At 39.2% G+C, this 20,210-nt stretch overlaps 1 protein-coding gene, 1 non-coding gene and 1 pseudogene across 5 annotated transcripts in view; 2 read left to right on the top strand and 1 right to left on the bottom strand.

Annotated features, from left to right (window-relative positions):
* The window catches only part of NARS2 (asparaginyl-tRNA synthetase 2, mitochondrial), a 127,400-nt gene extending 110,357 nt beyond the window's left edge, over window positions 1-17,043 (bottom strand). For 2 of the 3 annotated variants that reach the window (XM_027578683.1, XM_027578684.2), the window contains exons 1-5: window positions 16,552-17,043; window positions 13,765-13,874; window positions 12,774-12,894; window positions 10,270-10,410; window positions 2,905-2,985 (exon numbers count right to left, since the gene is read on the bottom strand). In XM_027578683.1, coding sequence (XP_027434484.1) covers window positions 2,905-2,985; window positions 10,270-10,410; window positions 12,774-12,894; window positions 13,765-13,874; window positions 16,552-16,692 — 594 coding nt within the window. In that variant the 5' untranslated portion in view covers window positions 16,693-17,043. The remainder of the gene's footprint in view (window positions 1-2,904; window positions 2,986-10,269; window positions 10,411-12,773; window positions 12,895-13,764; window positions 13,875-16,551) is intronic. The other variant, XM_027578685.1, reaches the window with a different exon arrangement.
* Window positions 8,340-8,447, top strand: LOC113915554. The gene has a single exon (XR_003517708.1). It is a non-coding gene; the product is annotated as a U6 spliceosomal RNA (small nuclear RNA).
* LOC113914006 lies at window positions 9,173-9,988 on the top strand (annotated as a pseudogene). Its single transcript, XR_004819402.1, has one exon. The product of XR_004819402.1 is annotated as an RNA transcription, translation and transport factor protein-like (transcript).
* Window positions 17,044-20,210: the final 3,167 nt, after the last annotated feature.

Genomic DNA, 20,210 nt, shown 5'->3' with positions numbered 1-20,210 from the left:
AGTCAATCCTCATTGACCTAATTTTCCTCTATATTCCATACCACTTGCAATTGTTAAGACTGTAACCTCAAATATATACATAAAGCAGTTTCATCTTATGCTCCATCAACAGCTAATTTTTGCCATAATCTCTAATTCTTGCCTTTAATCTCTTTTATCTTCTCAGAGACAAGCTAGCATCTTGAACACAGGTGGTACAAATGTCTGCTGGATAACATATGCATGCCTTAATGCAACTTTCTACATATGTGTTCAGTAGTACCCAAACCTTAACAAATAGCCCGAGTCTTAAAGTAGGAAGCAGAAATGAAGAAAAAGGAAACTAAAATGATGGGACATGCTATCACTTCTCAACAGCGTATTAGAGAAGTGTACGTTTTTATTGCACATTTCAAGATGGCCTTTTACTGCTGCCGTCAAACCTGGGTGTACTAGGCATCCTATCTTTTTTCTTTTTAAGCAGGCTCCACAGTGTGGAGCCTAATGCAGGGCTCGATCTCACAACCCTGAGATCATGACCTGGTCAGAAATGAGGAGTCAGACACTTAACTGACTGAGCCACTCACACGCTCCAAGAGAAGGTTTTTGTTTTTATTTTTGTTTTTGTTTTTAAAGATTTTATTTATTTATTTGACAGAGAGAGACACAGTGAGAGAGGGAACACAAGCAGGGGGAGTGAGAGGGAGAAGCAGGCTTCCCGCGGAGCAGGCAGCCCAATGAGGTGCTTGATCCCAGGACCCTGGGATCATGACCTGAGCTGAAGCAGATGCTTAACGACTGAGCCACCCAGGCGCCCCCAAGAGAAGAATTTAAATATGAAACTCCACTTACTCCTAACAGTGAGGTACCAAGATTCAAACCCCAATGCCTTTATAGGCAGTCAGGACAAAATTAACACAATGAAGAATGGAAGTACTGTACAGACATGTGTGAGGTGGGAATAAGAAGGTCCTGCTTTCAAAGGATAGAGGGTTGGCAGGGGCAGAAGACAAGTTTCTAAACCAAGCTTCTGAAAGCAACAAAGACAGCGGGTCATAGCAAAAAGCCACAAATTGCTGAGATCTGATCTAGAGCCTGACAGGAGCCTAGGACTAACAAATTCAAAAGCATTTCTTTCTGGTACCCTGAATAGGCAAGTCTAATTCCACTAATGGGAAATTCCTCAACCTGGCCCTGAAACGCTACCAACATTGAACACTTCTCATTTGTTTAGCTTCAGAAGTACATATTTCCCCCTTCCTCTATATTTATACTTACCTGGTAACTTGCCTTGTGTTGTTTAAAGGCCAAAACACACATACTGTAATCATTCAGACTTGCTTATGGGATTTCCCTGGTAGCAAAGTAGTTATCCCCAAATGTATCATTATTTCAGTTTGTTACAGATTTTTTTTACTTGCTTAATTTGGGTCTCTTTAATAATTACTTTCTTATTTGTAAAACTCCTTTAAATTATACCTTTCCTTCCCGTCATTTCCTTTTTAATATTCAGTGGTTTAGATTAAGGGATTATGAAATGTATTTAAGGTGGGTAATTCCTCACTTCAACATTCAGAAGACTATTAAGGTACAAAGAGAAAATAAACAATATAAACGCCTAGAAGAGAATGTTTTTCACAATTTATGTACTGTTATTTTATCATTTGCTGCCTTTTTTGAACTCATATTTATAGATGCTAACAATCCCAGTTTAAATGTTCAACAGGGCATTTTTATTCTGCTTTTTGCAGAAGGCTATCAAGATTTCTTCAAACTATGTATGAATACAGACAGCATTTGATTATCATTTTAAATAATGACTTCAACACATCAGGACAACTTCTCCCAGTGAATACTTTGTTCAATAATAAGAAGAGCAAGCATCATTATCAAGAGTCCAAATGTACTGAACCAGAACAGAGCAGTTACACACAGGTCTTGTCATTTGATGGAATCACTGAGATGTATAAATAAGAATCTTGACTTCTTAGAGATAAAGAAATCACTGAATAAATGAAAGAAATACAAAAAGCACCATTTATCAACATACATTTCTCTCTGCCCATTATTACTACTGGCCAATGATGTTAAATAGGTTGTGAAATTGGTAAATGAAAGGCTTTCAACTGCCTACAAGTAAGAAAAACTGGTAACTTTTAAATAATGTGCAACAAGGGCAAGCTGACAATGCTTGGCATATACCAGGAGCTCAAAAAATTACTGCTGAACAAGGAATTAAAATCAGAGCCTTCAGGGGCGCCTGGGTGGCTCAGTTGGTTAAGCGACTGCCTTCGGCTCAGGTCATGATCCTGGAGTCCCAGGACTGAGTCCCAGGATCGAGTCCCACATCGGGCTCCCTGCTTGGCGGGGAACCTGCTTCTTCCTCTGACCCTCCCACCTCTCATGCTCTTTCTCTAATAAAGAAAATCTTTAAAAAAACAAAAAAAAACCCAGAGCCTTCATGAGGTATATGGAACATAAATAATTTCTTATAAAATAAATGTGTTCTTTAAAGACTTTGGAAAAGAAAATATGCTAATGTATGTTTTCTTATTTTATCTTTTAAAATATAACTTACATCCAAAAATATTAACTGGGGGTTGAATGTGCATGAAAGAGATCCTAAAAGCTTTATTAATCTCTTCAAGTGTCTCTAGTTCACCAATTCACAGTTATATAAGGAAAGCAAATGTAATACTAATTTAAAATTCATTCCTTTCAGTCACAATGTCAGTAATATAGCCAGTAGGACAGGAAATCGGAGAAGTTTGAATTTTCTATATCTGTTCTTTAAGGTTTACTATTGACAAATCTTCAAGTTTTAGTTATGGTCTATCCACACAACCATTATTAAATTTAAAGCAAACCCTCCGAAGAAAAATATCAAAGAGCAACCTATCCCTCAAGATGGGAAGCACAACTTACTTCAACTTGGAACAGTTCTCCAGCCCCCTCACAGTCATTGGATGTGATTATTGGAGTATGAATATGCACAAAGCCACAGTCCTGGAAGAAAAGAAAACCCACTTTTTTCAGCGTATTTGTATATAAAACAATTCTAAGATCATACAACTGATTATACTATTAAAAGAGCACTAATAGAATGCCATATCAAATCTCTAACCCCCCAAGTATAACTAATGAGATATCAAGTTGTGTGTTTTACTGTGCAGAGAAGCACAATGAATTTTAAATCAAGAACTGACTTAGACATTCTCTAGTCCAACATGATTTCAAAGATAAGGAAACTGAGACCCAGAGAGACTTAATGAAAAATTCACACAGATGGCAGAGAGAGCCAGGACTGGAACCTAGGCCTTTAAGGTCTCTCTGGTGTATTTTTTCTTCCCACTTCTCTAACACACTGGTAGTGAATCAACACACACACACACACACACACACACACACACACACACACACACACACACTCACAGCTAATGCACAACGATGTTGCCCACACTGCTAAGGGACTATGAAGTGATCAATATGAAGTTCAGTTGTTATTTTGGAATGAGACCCCCCCAATTGTCACAAACCACCAAAAAAGGAGAAAAATTAAAGTTGCCAAATAGGGACTGAAGAAATAAATAGCAACAAAGGCAGAAATGATTTTTAGGAAGTCTGTCATCAAATTGATGGCACAGAACACTACACATGGCATAGGCAGTGCACTTCCTTTGCCTCAAGGAAGATTCTGAGCATCAAATCCATCTATTACCAAGGCGCCCAATTTCAATTCTTCCGCTCCGAAGTCTGAGCTATTTCCATTAGTGAACCACAAAAGCTGTTTGCTAGTAGGATTCAAATAACCCACCAACTTCAAGGTTATACTTCTTTCATTTTGACTATGGATGTGGCAAAAGGTTACATTCAATGTAAATGTTGCGGGTGGGCGTCGAGGTAGCTCACGTGAACTCACACTGCAGAGGCAGAATAGTATGTGTTTCACACAAAAATTTTGGTCTTGAAATCAATGCAATGAATTCATACATGCACCTTTAATCTCTGCCAAATTATACCTATCACTGATGGAATGTAAAATGTCTCAGTGCATTACACCAGCCGCCTCCCAAATTTGCCCCTCCCTTCTTAAAAAGGTGGAATTCAAGTATTCTGGCTATGATAAAAAGTACCCAGTTAACAACTTGTCTTATGACGTAGACTGATTAAATATTCAAGCTATAAATTAGGAGTCTCAGAAAATATTCAAATATATACTTAACCTGGGAGCTACGTGCCTAGAGGTGCCACACAAAGCACATTATAGAGAATGAATGAAATATAATCAATAACACTACTGCATAAAATTTTTATCTCCTAGGAACCAGAATCATGGACATGAATCATTTATTCCACATGAATACAGGCAACTATGAGCAGGAGGGCAGTAAACAAAGAAAGGAAGTGAAAAATCCAAAGGAAATGAGGGTGGTGAGAGGGAGGGGGAGAGGGAGGAGAAAATCTAACGGCTAAATATAATTGCCAAAGTTAGAACCGGTCAATTGCCACAAGAAACAAAACTGCAAATCTTATGAAAAAAACTATCTGTGTTTAAAAAAAAAAGTCACTCAAGTAGTGGGAATTATTCTTAATACTCAATTAATGCTAAACCTTTCAAAAGGTGTCACCAGCTTTTTAAGCCTTAATGCTACTAGAAGGCTTATATATCAAAGTCTATAACATTCCCACCAAAAGCTATAAGGAAGAGGCTCCAAAGGTAGAATAATAAAGCGTAGAGAACAAAATCCAAAAAAGAGCAAGTGGATAGGGAAGTAGAAAAATAGAAAGGAAATAGACAGCAAGGAGTGGGGGACTACTGTCTGCCTCCACCAGGGTAACAGTGTCAGGTATTTATCCCATCCTACAGCAAAGGGGTTCCTAATTAGAGATAGGAAGGCCAGAGAAGGAGCCAAAAATAAAAGTACACACTTACCAAATTTTTTTCTTTTTTGCCCCCAAGATTTATCTATTTATTTGGAAGAAAGAGTGAGAGGGCACCAGCAGGGGGGAGGGGCAGAGGTAGAGGGAGCAGCAGGCTCCCTGCTGAGCTGGGAGCCCAACCCTGATGCGGGGCTCAATCCCAGGACCCTAGGTTCATGACCTGAGCCAAAGGCAGACGCTTAACCGACTGAGCCACCCAGGCACCCCTACTCACCCAATTTTTCTGATTCCACCCACCACCTCTAAATATCTAAATATTTTTGATACACATTTTAGAACCAGATATTTTATAAGACACTGAATATCTGAAATTTATAAAATTCACATACTAAGGCCCATGCATATCACTCAAAACCTCATGGACTGTGTTTTTCTTTTATACTCACACAAAGTAAGCATCATTATTTAATCAGAATCAACAAGGAAGAAACATGACAACAATTGCTAACCATTGGCAACAAAAAGTGACAGCAAGAAGACCAAAAAAAAAAAAAATCCATAAAAAGCAGTCACAGGAACTCAAAGACACAGTAGTCTGGGGTCATTCAACAGAGGGGCAAAGAATACACCCTGAAAGGCTCTTAAGGCCTTGCCATACAGAAGAGGGAAAAACCTGATACTCAAAAGGAAGAATCTGGACTCATCAAGAAAGGGTAAACTCTTCTATTGGCTCAATTAGGAAGCCAGGGAACTATGTAATATATTTTAGGATAACCTCCACTGGAAATTGGAAAAAAAATTGTGCTTAACTACTCTGTTATGGGAGAAACTCAGCTCTTTTAAATAATTCATTCCTTGAGGATTCTAGATATCCAAGTTTTAGTACATAGCAAATGTGTCACTTTTATGCACAAACCAACTTATACACAAAACATTTTTGATACTCAAACCAAAAAATGACTTTCTAACCTAGAAATATTAGGAAAACATAGCAACTAGACAGTACCTTTTAAGTTAGGATACTTTAAGGTATGAAACTCTTAGATTTTAAGTCTCAACATCTTTTAGGGAGTCTAAAGTATAAGTCACAGAAATAGTACCAAATACTAAATAACATATAACTATTATTTAATATGCCCTATCGTACTCTGTGATTTCAATTCCATCCTAAGTGTTATATATACAAGTGGGTAACATTATAGAATTATCAGGATTATATTTTCTAGGGCTTTACAATTAAAAACTGAATTGATAGCATTCAAAAATTACCTGCCTTTTTAACTATAACCAGTAGTGCTAAAATTCATTATTTGCAACCACCTAAAATGTTATTTTGCTTATTTTTTTATTTCAGATTTTTCCCGGTTTGTGAAATTGTTTACACATTTGTAAAAGCTTCCAGTTATTACTGGAAAAAGTATAAAGTATAAAGTAGGTAAAGCTCACTTGCCAATGGACTGCCAATATCACCATCTAGTGGCCAGAAACCTATAAAACTTTCAGTATTGAAGCAGGTCTATCCACTATTTAAAGCCATATGGGGCAAGAAACATTTTTAGATCTGAACAAATTTTCTGCTTGTGTGGTTAAGCACTACTGAAAAGCCATATGGAAGTTGCATAAGAAAGTTTATGAGAGCATACGGAAATGCACCCTTTTGAACTATGTAATAGGATGACATAGTATAATGTGATTATTTTTCTTTGTTTTTTCAAAACTATATGATTCAAAGCCATAATGCTCTTTAGCTGTTTCACCAGAAACTAACTCTGAAGGAGCTTTTCTTTTCTTTCTTTTTTTTTTTTTTTTTTTTTTTTTTTGAGACAGAGGGAGAGAGAGAGAGAGAAGCAGGCTCCCAAGGAGCAGGAAGCCCGATGCGGGACTCGATCCCAGGACCCTGGGATCATGACCTGAGCCGAAGGCAGATGCTTAACCATCTGAGCCACCCAGGTGCCCCTGAAGGAGCTTTTCAAAGAGCAAGAACTCTTGGTAAACTACAACAGGGCTGGGCCTGCATGAATTTGGATGCATCCAAGGGAAGGGTATGATGTTAGACAATCTCTGCCAATCAGCTGGATCTGGAGAAGTGGCATAGGAAGAGCTCCAGAACCACTTGGAATAACACTGAACTTCATCTGCTGGGCCACTCCTGGCCTTTGGGGCCCTCTCATCCACCTGGGGGGAGGGTCCCTTGACCTCATAAACTTAACCACTATATTCCTCTGTGGCTTTCCCGGGTAGGGGGAAGCAGATGACAAGCAAAGCTAAATAAGACAAAACGCCTTCAGCTGCGTACCAATCTACCTGATTAACACCAATAACTCTTTAAAAGTAGTGCTTACTACATATATGTCTATGACCAAGATGGAAAAACAGGGACCAAATTTACCCTTCCCCTTGAAACAACCAAAAACAAACAACAAACAAAAAACGAAAACAAAACTAAAAACCCCACAAAAAAAAACAAAACCAAAATACACATGAAAGAATGGTTTTCAAGACAATGGATCAGACAACAAAAGACAGAGATCCCTGAGGTGGGAAACAAACTTAGTGAACCCTATCAAAAGCCTTGCTTAGTACCTTGAGATTGTCCAGGCCATAGCAGGAAGAAGGGGGGAAATAAGGTGGAGCCCAGCAGACTTCCTTAGCTGAGGGGACAGAGCTGAGAGTCGGAGGGGGGCAAAAGTGGCTAGAATTCATAGGACAGAGTATCAGAGAGGAGAGATGAGAACTCCAGGGATGTACAGAGGGTCACTCTGGAGTATTAGGTAGAAGAATGATGATCACATGCATGTGGGGAAACTATCAAAAGCCAGGGAAAGAATCATCCAAAAAGATCAGAGGAAACAATGCCTGGTGCTCACAGTGTGGCTGGAAACAGTACCCGTTCCCACAAGCCAGAATGGAAAAATTCAAAATTCACAAGGCACTAGGTAAAGTACTCAGGAAGTCTTTGCCTCAGTAGTGGAAATTAACTAGCCCTAGACTGTGAGCTCTGCTCCAGCCCTATTTACCAAATTATAAAAACAAGACCCAAAAGGATCAAACAGTTTTCAAGTAGGGGTTAAGCTACTTGAAGCTTAGTAATAAGCTACAAAGCTTATACTTATAATAACAAAAAGTGACAGCAAGAAGACCAAAAAAAAAAAAAATCCATAAAAAGCAGTCAAAGCTTAGTAATATCCAACACGGTAAAATTTTCTGTCTGGCATCTAACCAAAGATTAGCAGATAGGCAAAGAGGCAAGAAATCATAACCTGTAATGAGGAGACTAAAAGCACTAAATCAAATAAATAAATAAAAATAAATAAAAGCAGCAAATCAATCAAAAAGGACTTATAATTGACAGACATGTTAGAATTAGGACATAAAAACAGTTATTAAACAGCTATTACAACTGTAAAGTTTTACTAAAACTGTATTGTATATGTTCAAAGAGTTAAATGGAAGGTGTTTTTTTTAAAAAGGCCCAAATCGTGCTTGCTTCAGCAGCACATATGCTAAAACTGGAATAATGCAGAGAAGATGCACATGGCCCCTTGTGCAAGGATGACATGCAAATTCGTGAAGCATTCCATATTTTTCCACAGAGAAGAAAAAAAAAAGGCCCAAATCAAACATCTAGTTATGAAACCTACAATGTGAGATAAAAAATGCATTGGATATAAGAGTAACAACAAATCAGTCATTCTAGAAGAAAAGATTAGTAAACTTGAAGACACAGCAATAGAAATTACCCCCTAAAAAAACACACAGGGAGGGCACCTGGGTGGCTCAGTTGGTTAAGCGACTGCCTTCAGCTCAGGTCATGATCCTGGAGTCCCGGGATCGAGTCCTGCATCGGACTCCCTGATCAGCAGGAAGTCTGCTTCTCCCTCTGACCCTCTTCCCTCTCGTGCTCTCTATCTCTCATTCTCTCTCTCTCTCTCTCAAATAAATAAATAAAATCTTTAAAAAAAAAAACACACAGGGAAAAAGGAATTTAAAAAAAAGAATATCAGTGAGCTATGAAGGTATCATTAAGTGGCCTAATATATAGGCAACTGAAGTCTCCAAAGGGGGGGGAGGGGTTAACATAAAAAATATATGACGAAATAATGGCTAAAAAACTTGGTGAAAATTAAAACACACAGATCCAAGAAATTCTACAAGGTCTAAACACAAGGAACAAAGAAAACTGTGCCAAGGCACATTATAATCTAATTGCTCAAAACCAGTGATTAAGAGACAATTTTGGTTGCCGCGCCCGCTCTTCCTCACCTGTCCTCTCCCGGCCGAACCCGGGGGACCAGAGCGAGACGCGGGGACCATGTTCCGACGCAAGCTGACGGCCCTCGACTACCACAACTGGGCTGGCTTCATTGCAAAGATGAAACAGAATTTAGAAACTTTATTGTTTGGCTTGAAGACCAGAAAATCAGACACTACAAGATTGAAGACAGAGGTAATTTAAGAAACATCCACAGCAATGACTGGCCCAAGTTCTTTGAAAAGTATCTCAAAGATGTTAACTGTCCTTTCAAGATTCAAGAGCGACAAGAAGCAACTGACTGGCTTCTTGGTTTAGCTGTTAGACTTGAATATGGAGATAATGCTGAAAAATACAAGGACTTGGTACCTGATAATACAAAAAATGCTGACAATACAGCTAAAAATGCAGAGCCATTGATCAACTTGGATGTAAATAATCCTGATTTTAAGGCTGGTGTAATGGCTTTGGCTAACCTTCTTCAGATTCAGCGTCATGATGATTACCTGGTAATGCTTAAGGCAATTCGCATTTTGGTCCAGGAGCGCCTGACCCAGGATGCAGTTGCTAAAGCAAATCAAACGAAAGAGGGCTTGCCTGTTGCTTTAGACAAACATATTCTTGGTTTTGACACAGGAGATGCAGTTCTTAATGAAGCTGCTCAAATTCTGCGATTGCTGCATATAGAAGAGCTCAGAGAGCTACAGACAAAAATTAATGAAGCCATAGTAGCTGTTCAGGCAATTATTGCTGATCCAAAGACAGACCACAGACTGGGGAAAGTTGGAAGATGAACATTTTAGGATTTCAGCTTCTCACCTACTTAGTACAATTGGGAACCATTTACGCTCTGGCATGTGTTTGGAAATCAAATGTCACATTTTCAAGGAAGAATCCTAGAAAATTGTTCTCGAGATTTACCATCATTGCTTTTTCTTTAATAAAGTTCAGGAAAGTGGAAAAAAAAAAAAGAGAGAGACAATTTCAAATCAGCCAAAGAAAAAAGTACCACACAAATAAAGGGTGCTTGGAATACACAGTGTGACTAACAGAACTTTCAGGATAATACTCCAAGGTTATAATTATTCAACTTCTTCACAAGACAGAACAGCTAGGGGGAAAAAAAAGAACAGCTAAAAGCACACAAAGCACCTTACCTTAAAGAAAGAATGAATAGCATTTGTGGCTTCACTGCGAACCCTCAGTATAGAACCCAGAGCATTAGTTCTACACCGAAGGTGAGGATATTGTCTCAGATACTCCAGAGGATGCCTTTCTTTATATTTAAAAGGGAAAGCCTGCCAATTAATGGGAAAAAAAACAAATTAAAAGCTAAAAAAGATAATGTTCTATGATAGCAGTTTCCAGGACACTTGTTAAATAGTAATGCTTCAAAACAAAATTAAAATGTTTTCCCTGTTTCTTAATATAAGTGAATATAGTCCACATAATTCCAAATTAGTAGAATGGTGGGTGGATTCAGAGATGTGGGTTTGAATCCAGCTCTACTACTTATTAGGTGTGGAACCTCAGGCAAAGTTAATATTACTGAGGCTAATCTGTTATTTATCAAATTTCCATCCATTAGCTTATATCAGTCACTACTTACAAATAGAGAGATTAGGATATAATTATGCAAAACAGTCCACTGTTTGGCACATAAAAGTTCAGAATATTGCAGATATTAAAGATTATGTTTTCTACAGCTGTGTACACACAGCTGGTGTTCAATTTTAAAGTCACCCAAATGTCTTGGAAGCCTACAATCATTTATAATCCATTGGCACTGTTTTTCCCTGTTTATCAACATGTCTAAGAACATGAGGGAGGGTCAACAGCTTTCTGTCATCTGGCAGAGCAGTATATATTTACAAAAATTTCAAATTATGACTCTATATAGAAATATTACACCCTGCCTACCCTCATGTTTCAAGATTAAGAAGACAGAAACAAACCTTCAGACCAAAGTTTAAATAACAGAAAAGCTAAGTAAAAAAGCCAAACTGATAACTTATTCCATTTAGTCTTATCTATCTTTTAGTGCACATGCTAATTTATTTCATAATAGAATAAGTACCACATCTACTAAAGTCAAAATATGACATTAACAGGAGTCTGGAGACTGTCTGGGGATCAGAATTCCCTAATGTCTGAATACTTTAAAAATGAACCTGAAATCAAGGGGAAGAGAGGGTGAATGACAAAGACAGAAGCCAAGAGAGAACAATTTAAGAAGAGTAAAACACATGGCAAATTTTAATAATCATTATACCCCTCTAAAAAAGCAGAACAAAAAATCGTTACCATCTCCCAATTCCTGAGTTCCAAATTATTTTCATAGTCTACTTTTCAGAAATCTTAGAGCCCGATTCCAGATTTTACATGTCAATTAGTATTTATTAGCATTTCAATTAGTATTTCTTTAAAAATTATTCAGAATGACTTTTTTTAAAAGTTGCCTATTTTCTCTCTTATTCCCCTATATTTATTTTCCTCCAATTATCCAAAAGAAATAAAAATGAATTAAAATGATGCAATTTCCCTATACTTCCTCATTTTTTGTTCATTAAATACTTGAAGACAAGTATAGCAAAACTACAGGGGAGTCAAATGGCTAGTACATCAATTTCAGCTGTGGCACTAGTCAGCTATATAACCTTGAGCAAGTCAGGTCACCTGACCGGGCCTCATTTTCTCCAATTCAGAAACTGGATTGATAACCTATGATTTTATACCCTCTAACCTCTTTATCAGGTGATAAATAAAAGCTAGTAACAAAAAGTCTTGCAAAAATAGGCATAAACGTGTCTCTTTTTTATTTTTAAGATTTATTTATTTGAGAGAGAGAGAGGAAGAGAGAGAGAGAGCACGCACCCACACATAAGCAGGTGGGGGCAGAGGGGGAAGGAGAGAGAAAACCAAGGAGACTCCCTGCTGAGCACGGGGCCCGACGGGGTTCTTAATTTCAAGACCCTGAGATCACAACCTGGGCTGAAACCGAGAGTCAGATGCTTAACCGACTGCACCACCCAGATGCCCCATACATGTCTTAATGTAGGATTTCTTACCTTTGCTCAGCCCGAGCATTACTCCAGTACTGTCCACAGAATTTTCTTTGATAAATGGAAATGTTCTTTATCTGTGCTATCCAGTATGGTAGCCAGCAGCTGCCTGTGATGACCAAACACTTGAAATGTGGCTAATGCCACTGCGGAACTGATTTTAATTTTGATTGATTTAGTATTAAATTAGTTGATATTAAACAGCGACAGGTGGCTAGTGGCTACTATACTGGTACAGCACAGTTCTAGATCCTGAAAAGGTCATTTCTAGGGAGGGCTTTCCTAAGAACATGGTCTACCCCGATGTCTCTGTCACTGCGGCTAACTGGGCATCTTCGTGAAAGTGGCAAGTTTCAACTGTGACAGGCGTCCAAAGAGATGCATGGATTAATACTTCACTTTCACTCATAAAACTCAATCATCTATATACTTTTTGCTACACTCTCTACATTCCTCAGGCTCTATAGCCTGTTTCAATTATCTGGGAAGTCCAACTGAAACATGCTCTAAGGGCCATCTTCCCAATAATCACACTTAAAACAGACTGCTAATGTTTTAAATTAAGCCTAAATAGTCTTCATTAAAGTATTGGAGCATACCTTGGCATCGCAATTTCCAACAACTTCAATTTTTTCTGCCTTCAGTTCCACATCTTGCTTTTTGGATGGACTTTTTACCAGTTGCCCTTGAACTTCCACAGAACTCCCAAAAGCCAGTTCTCTACAGTAACAAAAAACCAGCATAAACAAAATATCATTATATGGAACCCTCATTTTAATACAAAACTTGCTATCAGAACATTCCAATATTTAATGAGAGAGGTTTCATCCTTCTTTGGGCAGCAAATAATTGGGAGAGACTGAAGCAAAGAATAAGTAGGGGATATTATTATGTGAAGATGTTAGAAGAAGAAAGGTCTCCATTAAAAAAACTGAAATCTTGCCATTTGCAATGACACGGATGGAACTAGAGACTATTATGCTTAGTGAAATAAGTCAATTGTATGATTTTACTAATTGTAAAATCATATAAGACAATTGTATGATTTTACTCATTTGTGGAATTTAAGAAACAAAATAGAGGAGCATAGGGGAGGGGAGGGAAAAATAAAACAAGACAAAATCAGAGAGGGAGACAAACCGTAAGAGACCCTTAATCATAAGAAACAAACTGAGGGTTGCTGGAGAGGGGGGCAGGGATGGGGTAACTGGATGATGGACATTAAGGAGGGCATGTGATGTAATGAGCACTGGGTGTTAATATAAGATTGATGAATCAAAAAAAAAAGATTGATGAATCACTGAACTCTACGTCTGAAACTAATAATACATTCTATGTTAATTAACTGAATTTAAATTAAAAAAAAATAAAAGAGAGAAAGAGAAAAAAAGAAAAGAAAAAGAAAAGGAAAGGCCTGGGCTTGAAGGATTTTGATTCCAGATAGTTGGACTTGAGCCTCAAAGCTCTGAAAAGCAGGTTTGTTTAGAAAGATCACTCAGGGGGCAATATGAACACTGGATTAGGGAAATGGGGAGCAGAGATGAAAGAAAAAAGATTCTTTTGTTTAAAAACAAAAAACAAAAAACTCACCTACTGTCAAAGCTTGAATCTGCTACAACCTGAAGGCTTTCCAAAGACGATCCATCATTTATATGCAGGAACAAGACTTCCTTCTGGGATCGGACTGAACGAATCCATCCCTAATGAAGAGAAATTTCTAAATGTGAGTTTAAAACACACAAACATTTTACATTTTCATTACACACGCACATATAAAACTAAATGAAAAAAAATGTCCTCAATCCTGTCTTAACAAATCAATTGCTTTTAGCTCACCCCTAAGCATATCTAATTCAATATGATTCTTATTGCAGTGAGATACAGCTTCAGCATCACACCTTTTTGTTTTATTAATAAAATTCACCATTCTGAACAGATGCCTAACATTCCATTAGGTGAAGAGCCTAATTCACATCATCAATTTCCCCAATATTGGCTATTCCAGGTATTTCTTCTTGCCCCTCGCTCCTTTTCACCACCATAACAAATAACAGGGCACATATTTTGGCCCTCGTCTTCTTTTATATAAAATTCCCAGAAGGGAGATTATGTAGTCATAGACTAGAAACATCTTTATGGGTTTTTTTCCCTTTTAGAATGTATCACACAAAGTTCTCAAGAAGCTTTTCATGTGAACATAATTAGTACATAAGCTTTCGAAGACACTCTGAATTTAAATGACAGGTATGGGTGAGTACAAATGAGAGGTCTTCTAGTAGACGAGTACTACTAAAAACAGTTCTCACAGATCACATCCAGCTTACATTTAACTAGCACAGAAAAGGGAATATTCTTCTAGCAGACACTGAAAAAGTGTGAAACTGATGGTGTTTGATGAACTATCAGACATGCTTGGGAAAAGCGAGATGATTCTAGTTAGAAAAACTAGAGTTTTTGACCCTTACTTTGTGTTCCCATAATACCCTATAGACAATGCTATTAAAGCTCTTCTATTACTTATTTGCATGTCCATATTTTCAAAGTTTAGGAACCATGCTTTAGTTGCTTTGAAGGCCACTGTCAAGCACATAGTAGATAGTCCATTAATGTTTTTCAGTGAAAGAATATCTACCATGCACTAAAAATCTACTATGTGACAAGTGTTTTACTACCTTCTTGATATTCTATCTCATCCCTTCCTCACAACGGCTCTGTGGATTATCATTACAATCTGTCTTACAAGTGAAGAATCTGGGCTCAAAGAAGTTAAATAACTTGAAGGTCACACTGCTGAGTAACATAAAGCCCAAATTTGAGCCCAAGTCTACCAGAAAGCCCCTAAACTCTAGGGCTACACTGAATAAGTATAATTTGCCTCAGTCTCCTATACAAGGCCTCTCACAATTGAGTGTGCCCATCTTTCTGGTTTCACTTCCCCATGCTTCTCCAAAGGCAGGAGCTCTTTGGTCAGGTTCAATCAATAGTAATTCGCAAAACACCACTGTCTTGCTTTTCACTTGTTAGTAAAAGGTAACATTTGTGAAGCACTGTTTAAAAATGTGATTCTGTTCTAAGCTCTTCATATTTTACTACTCATTCCTTACAAGAACTTAATGAAGTGAATATTAGAGATGGAGAACATATTTAGAGAAGTGAGGATAACCTCACTAAATAATTAAAATCACAGTTCCCAATAGAGCTAGAATTAAAATACAGTTCTCAAAGTTCACGTTATTATCAAACTTCCCTACAATGCTATCCCCACCCCACCCCCAGTTCCTCTGCCTGAGGAACTCATATCCTTCAGGACTCAAGCGAAATGTCACTTAATATAAGTCTTCCTTGACCGCACATAGTTAAGGATGTCCCTCTCTATTTTCTCAAAAATTTTTATACCACCAGTACCAATCACATTGCCCCAATTACTAGTCCTAGCCATTAGACCAGGGAGGACATAAAAAAAATATAATGTGAGCCACATATGTAATTCTGCATGTTTTAGTGGTCAGCAGGTAAAATTAATTTTAATATTTTATTTAATCCAATTATGCCCCAAATATCAACATGTAATCAATATATATTGAGATATTTTGTATTTTGTTCTCCAAAATTGGTATTTTACAAATCTATGTGGAGCTGTTGCAAATGATATTAACAAGAGAAATAAGAGCAGCCAACATTTATTGACTGTGAGCCACTGTTCTAAAAGTCTTAATACCTATCACCTCAATCTTCAGGACTCTATGACATTAAGGCTGCTATTAGCTTCACGGCCATAAGAAGGAAACAGAGAATACATAAGAGACATGCCCATAATTAATGAGCCACTAAGTGGCAGATTTGAACCTAGGCAGCCTGACTCCAGAGTTTCATACTGCAACACTCTACTCTTTCTCCTAACTTATTAAACATACATTATATGCAAACCCCCATTTTTAGGCCTTGGGGTGGTTAAAAGTTGAATAAAAGCAATTGTTTAGTTGAACAAGTATTTACTGTCAGCCATGTATGAATACCAAGACAGATGAGACACGGTGTCAGCTCTCAAGGAGCTAGCTCGAGGCAGCCACTATTACCTGTGGATGTTCATCATGAGGGATAAAGGAAATGTTTATTTCGCTGTATGACTAATAAGATTACAGGTAATGTCCTGGTACCGTGAAAGCAAAGTTCCAGGACTTCACAGGCATCCCAACAGTTTTGCAAAAAGTAACGGTAGACAAGGAGAAAAGTGTGAACGCACACAATTGGCTACCTTTTCTCCTTTCCCTGCCTGTCATTCTGTCTGACAAGGCAAGCAAGCCTAGCCGTGGAGGTGCCGTTTAAGTCACTAAAAAAAAAAACAACAAAAAACTCACCCCCTTCCCATACACCCACCTGGACCTTAACGCGCTCCCCTTTCGTGTTCTGGGCCCCGAGAGCATCCCGCACGCTCAGTCTGGCTGAAGGTTTGTGTCTCGGGCAGGGGGCGGAGGAACAGGGGCGCAGGGCTCGGACCAGGCACCGGGCCCCAAACATCGCGCGGCTGCCCCAGGCCTTCCTCGGGAGCAGCCCCGATCCCGGCGGGTGCGGACCTTGCCTATGGTGAACCTCCCCTCTCGATTGCTCCCCAATTCTGGGCTGCAGCCCTGCAGGCAGGCGCTCCACGCCCCCCAACCCCGGCTGCTCCCTTCCCCTTCAGGGGCTCCAGCTCTATCCCCACAGACCCTCCCCCCGCGCTTCCCTCTCCCGTGACTGGGCGGAGACAACAGAGTCAGCGGCGTAAGCCCAAAAAACCACGCGCCGTAGCCGGCCGAGACACCTCACGGTCCCACGTAGCTTCCAAATCCACAGCCCAGACCGCCCCCACTAGCTGAAACACGCGGGGCCGCCGCCAGTACGTCAAACGTCAACGTCAACGTCATCACGCTACGAGAAGGTTAAGAAGGAGCGTGCGCATTTGTGACTCCAGTTTACCGAGAAGGCGGGCCTGAGGCAGGTGCTGACGGAGTGGGGAGGGAGCGGGCCAGAGGCTCAGAAGAGGCGGAGCGAAGCCCTTCCAGCCGTAGGTGTTATTGCTGGGAAAAATGGGGAGCACACCTGGGACGGGGCGTAAGAGGTGTTCATTTCTAAAGCTTCCAGGTGATGCCGAGGAACACTGAGAGGCAAAGACGGACTGATGCAGAAGGAAAGCCTCCAGGAGACTTAGCTGGTAGCTAATACCTAGGTTTGTCATATCAAATCTTAGCTGTTGAGAGGATTAGTCGGACGGTATCAGTTGTTCCTGAGTTCTGAGCACAAGGAAAGACAAGACAAAAATCATCCTTGCTCACGTCACAGTTGTGTGGTATTAGACTTCTAAACAGACAACTGCATAAAAGTGTGATCAGTTCCCTGGCGGAGCCTAACCGTGGGATGCCAGAGACAGCTTGCTGGAGAAGGTATCCCTCTTCTTGTATATGCAAATCAGAGAAGGCACGACAGACTGTCAAGATGTTGGAGAGAGACTGGAGGGAATGTCAGCCATTGCCTGCTGGAATCTTTAAGTCTTTTTCCCTACACAATTATCTGCATTTGTTTGACCTGGAAACAATGACCCTTTTAAATTTATCCACCACCCCCTCCCAATTAAAAAAAATTATATAATTCACTGACAATCGTGAAAAGGTTTCCATCTAATTAAAAGATAAAAGTAAGGGTTGGCAACTTAAAGTTACCGCTATTATTATGCCCATTTTACAGATACAGGAACTTGGGCACAGAAAAGTGAAATGACTTGCTCAAGGACATACAATACATCCTATAAATCTGAGATTTAAACTCAGAAATTCTGGCTCCATGCACTAAACTATCGTGCTATAGAGTGTCTCGAGGTGGGAAATAAAATCATGGTCCCTTCCACCAAGAAGCTCATGGTCTAGACATGGGGAATGACAACAAAACAGATTATTGCAACATAAACCTATAAGTACCCATAAATATTTGAGCCAAGAGGAGTGGTAGCCTAGAGAAGGAAATAAACAGTTTTTGAAGAGGATCAGAATTTTGCAATGCTTGGATGTAAGAAAGTATTTCCTGCAACAAGGTGAGCAGGAAAGGTTGCTAGGAGGGCAAACAGCCTGGAAGAATTGTAAAATTGTTCTCAAGACAGACAAAAAATATCTCCCAGAAAAATACCAGAGTTCTTGGGCCTTCTTGAACCTTTCAAAAAGAAATATGGAGGGGTGCCTGGCTGGCTCAGTAGGATCATGCAACTCTTGACCCCAATTGGGGTCATGAGTTTGAGCCCCACATTGGGTATAGAGATAAATAAAATTTTAAAAAATGTGGAAACGTCCAAATACCTTCAGAATTATGTAGCTTTGGGACTTTAACAACAAAATAAGTATGGCTTTGGTGTGCTGGCTACAAAATCTGGGAAGAAGACGATCACAGCATTAATGTGTTTTTCAATTCATATCTCCCCTTTTGCCTATGCCTACCTTGTCCTAGGGTTGAAAAGTAGTGACCAGTTGGCTCACTTCCTTCCCAGGCTATTTTTCTGTCTTGCCTTCTTTCTCCACTCCTTTCCCCTCAATGTGTATTTTAAGAACTGTGTTCTTTACCACAGTGATCCTGACTTCCTTTACTCTCTCACCTATTGCTTGTCTAAGCCAAAGGGTTAATTAATTTCTAAGCAGGAGACCAGTGCCTACTAGTATGATGAAGACAAAGGAAACCAGTGGGTGAAACTGAAAATTAGCAGTAGTTAATTAAAAATGTATACAACTGGAAGTTGACTATAGCATCTGTGTGTCTGGTACTAAGTTCAAACCACTCCATGTATCTTGTGCTAGATCAAATCGTGTTTTCTTATTTTTGTTTTCAGGTTGGGATGACACTGCCTTTTTTAGATTCATCACCTTTCAGACAGTAGCCAGAGTAATCTTACCACAATTAATATATTACTATGTTGGTAATAATGGTTGCTAGTGCTGCAAAATGCTTACTCTGTGCTAGGAAGTTTTCATGCCTTAACTCACTTAATCCTCACAATAGCCCTCTGAAGTAGGGTTAGCATCATCATCCCCAGTTTCCAAAGTAGAAGCTGAAACTTGGCAAGGTTTCGAGCTTGCACCAAGTTACACTGGCAGTCTGGCACCAGAGTCCATTCTCTTCCCCACTTGTTACTCCAGTGATTAAACTACTCTTCAGTTGCTCCCCCTACGACATAAAGAGGACTTGCCTTCTTCAGCATGCCTAGTAGTCTCTCTATGATTCAGGGAGTTCCCTGAGGTTCCCTGCAGTGAGGAACAGAAGTGAAATGTCCTTATTGTTACCTTTTTGATAATACAGGTCTGGGCAATGAACACTGTCAGCATTAGTCGTCAGCTTTAGAGAAGGTTTTATTCAGGCTCAGCAAGACAGGTTTTAGCTTCACTTGCAAAGCTTCAAGGCTTCTAAAAGGCAAGCATTACTCTGATACTCCGTGTGGTCATAAAATACAACTCTGTGTTCAGGGTTTTCATTATGCTTGAATCTACTCATGAAACTCTCAACTTGATATCACCTTGATATCAAGGTCATGACCTCAAAACATAGAGGAACATAGTACCTGATGCAGAAATTATAGAGACATTAGGTGTAGACAAGGAATGGATGAATATTGCTAAGGATTCCTGGGCTTCTCTGAAGAAGCTAAAGTTGGTGAGTACAATTTAACTTGAAAAATGGAAAGGTGCAGACGCAAAACAGAACAAGAAGTCACATGTGTAGTTTAGAACCTTCAGAAAAGCAGCTCATAATCTAGAAAGAAAAACTCACAAGTAAATGATCAATTAAAGGAAAAAGCGCAGAAGAGCAGTAGTAACCAAGTGCTGGGGGAGTAAGGCAGTTTTCCTAGAGCAAGTGACATCTAAGCTGAAGCCAGAGGATGAATATCAGCCAGGAAAAGGGGAATTGTACGTGCTGAAGAGATCTGTCAATGTTCTATACCATGATCCTGGTGGGCTTACCTGGTTCAGATATGTAAATATTTCTTTGAGCTGTAAACTTAAGATTTGTGCATTTTATTTACA

This window comes from Zalophus californianus, chromosome 11 (assembly GCF_009762305.2).
Source record: "Zalophus californianus isolate mZalCal1 chromosome 11, mZalCal1.pri.v2, whole genome shotgun sequence".
Classification (NCBI taxonomy): domain Eukaryota; kingdom Metazoa; phylum Chordata; class Mammalia; order Carnivora; family Otariidae; genus Zalophus; species Zalophus californianus.
This window is presented reverse-complemented; position numbering and strand designations above follow the sequence as displayed.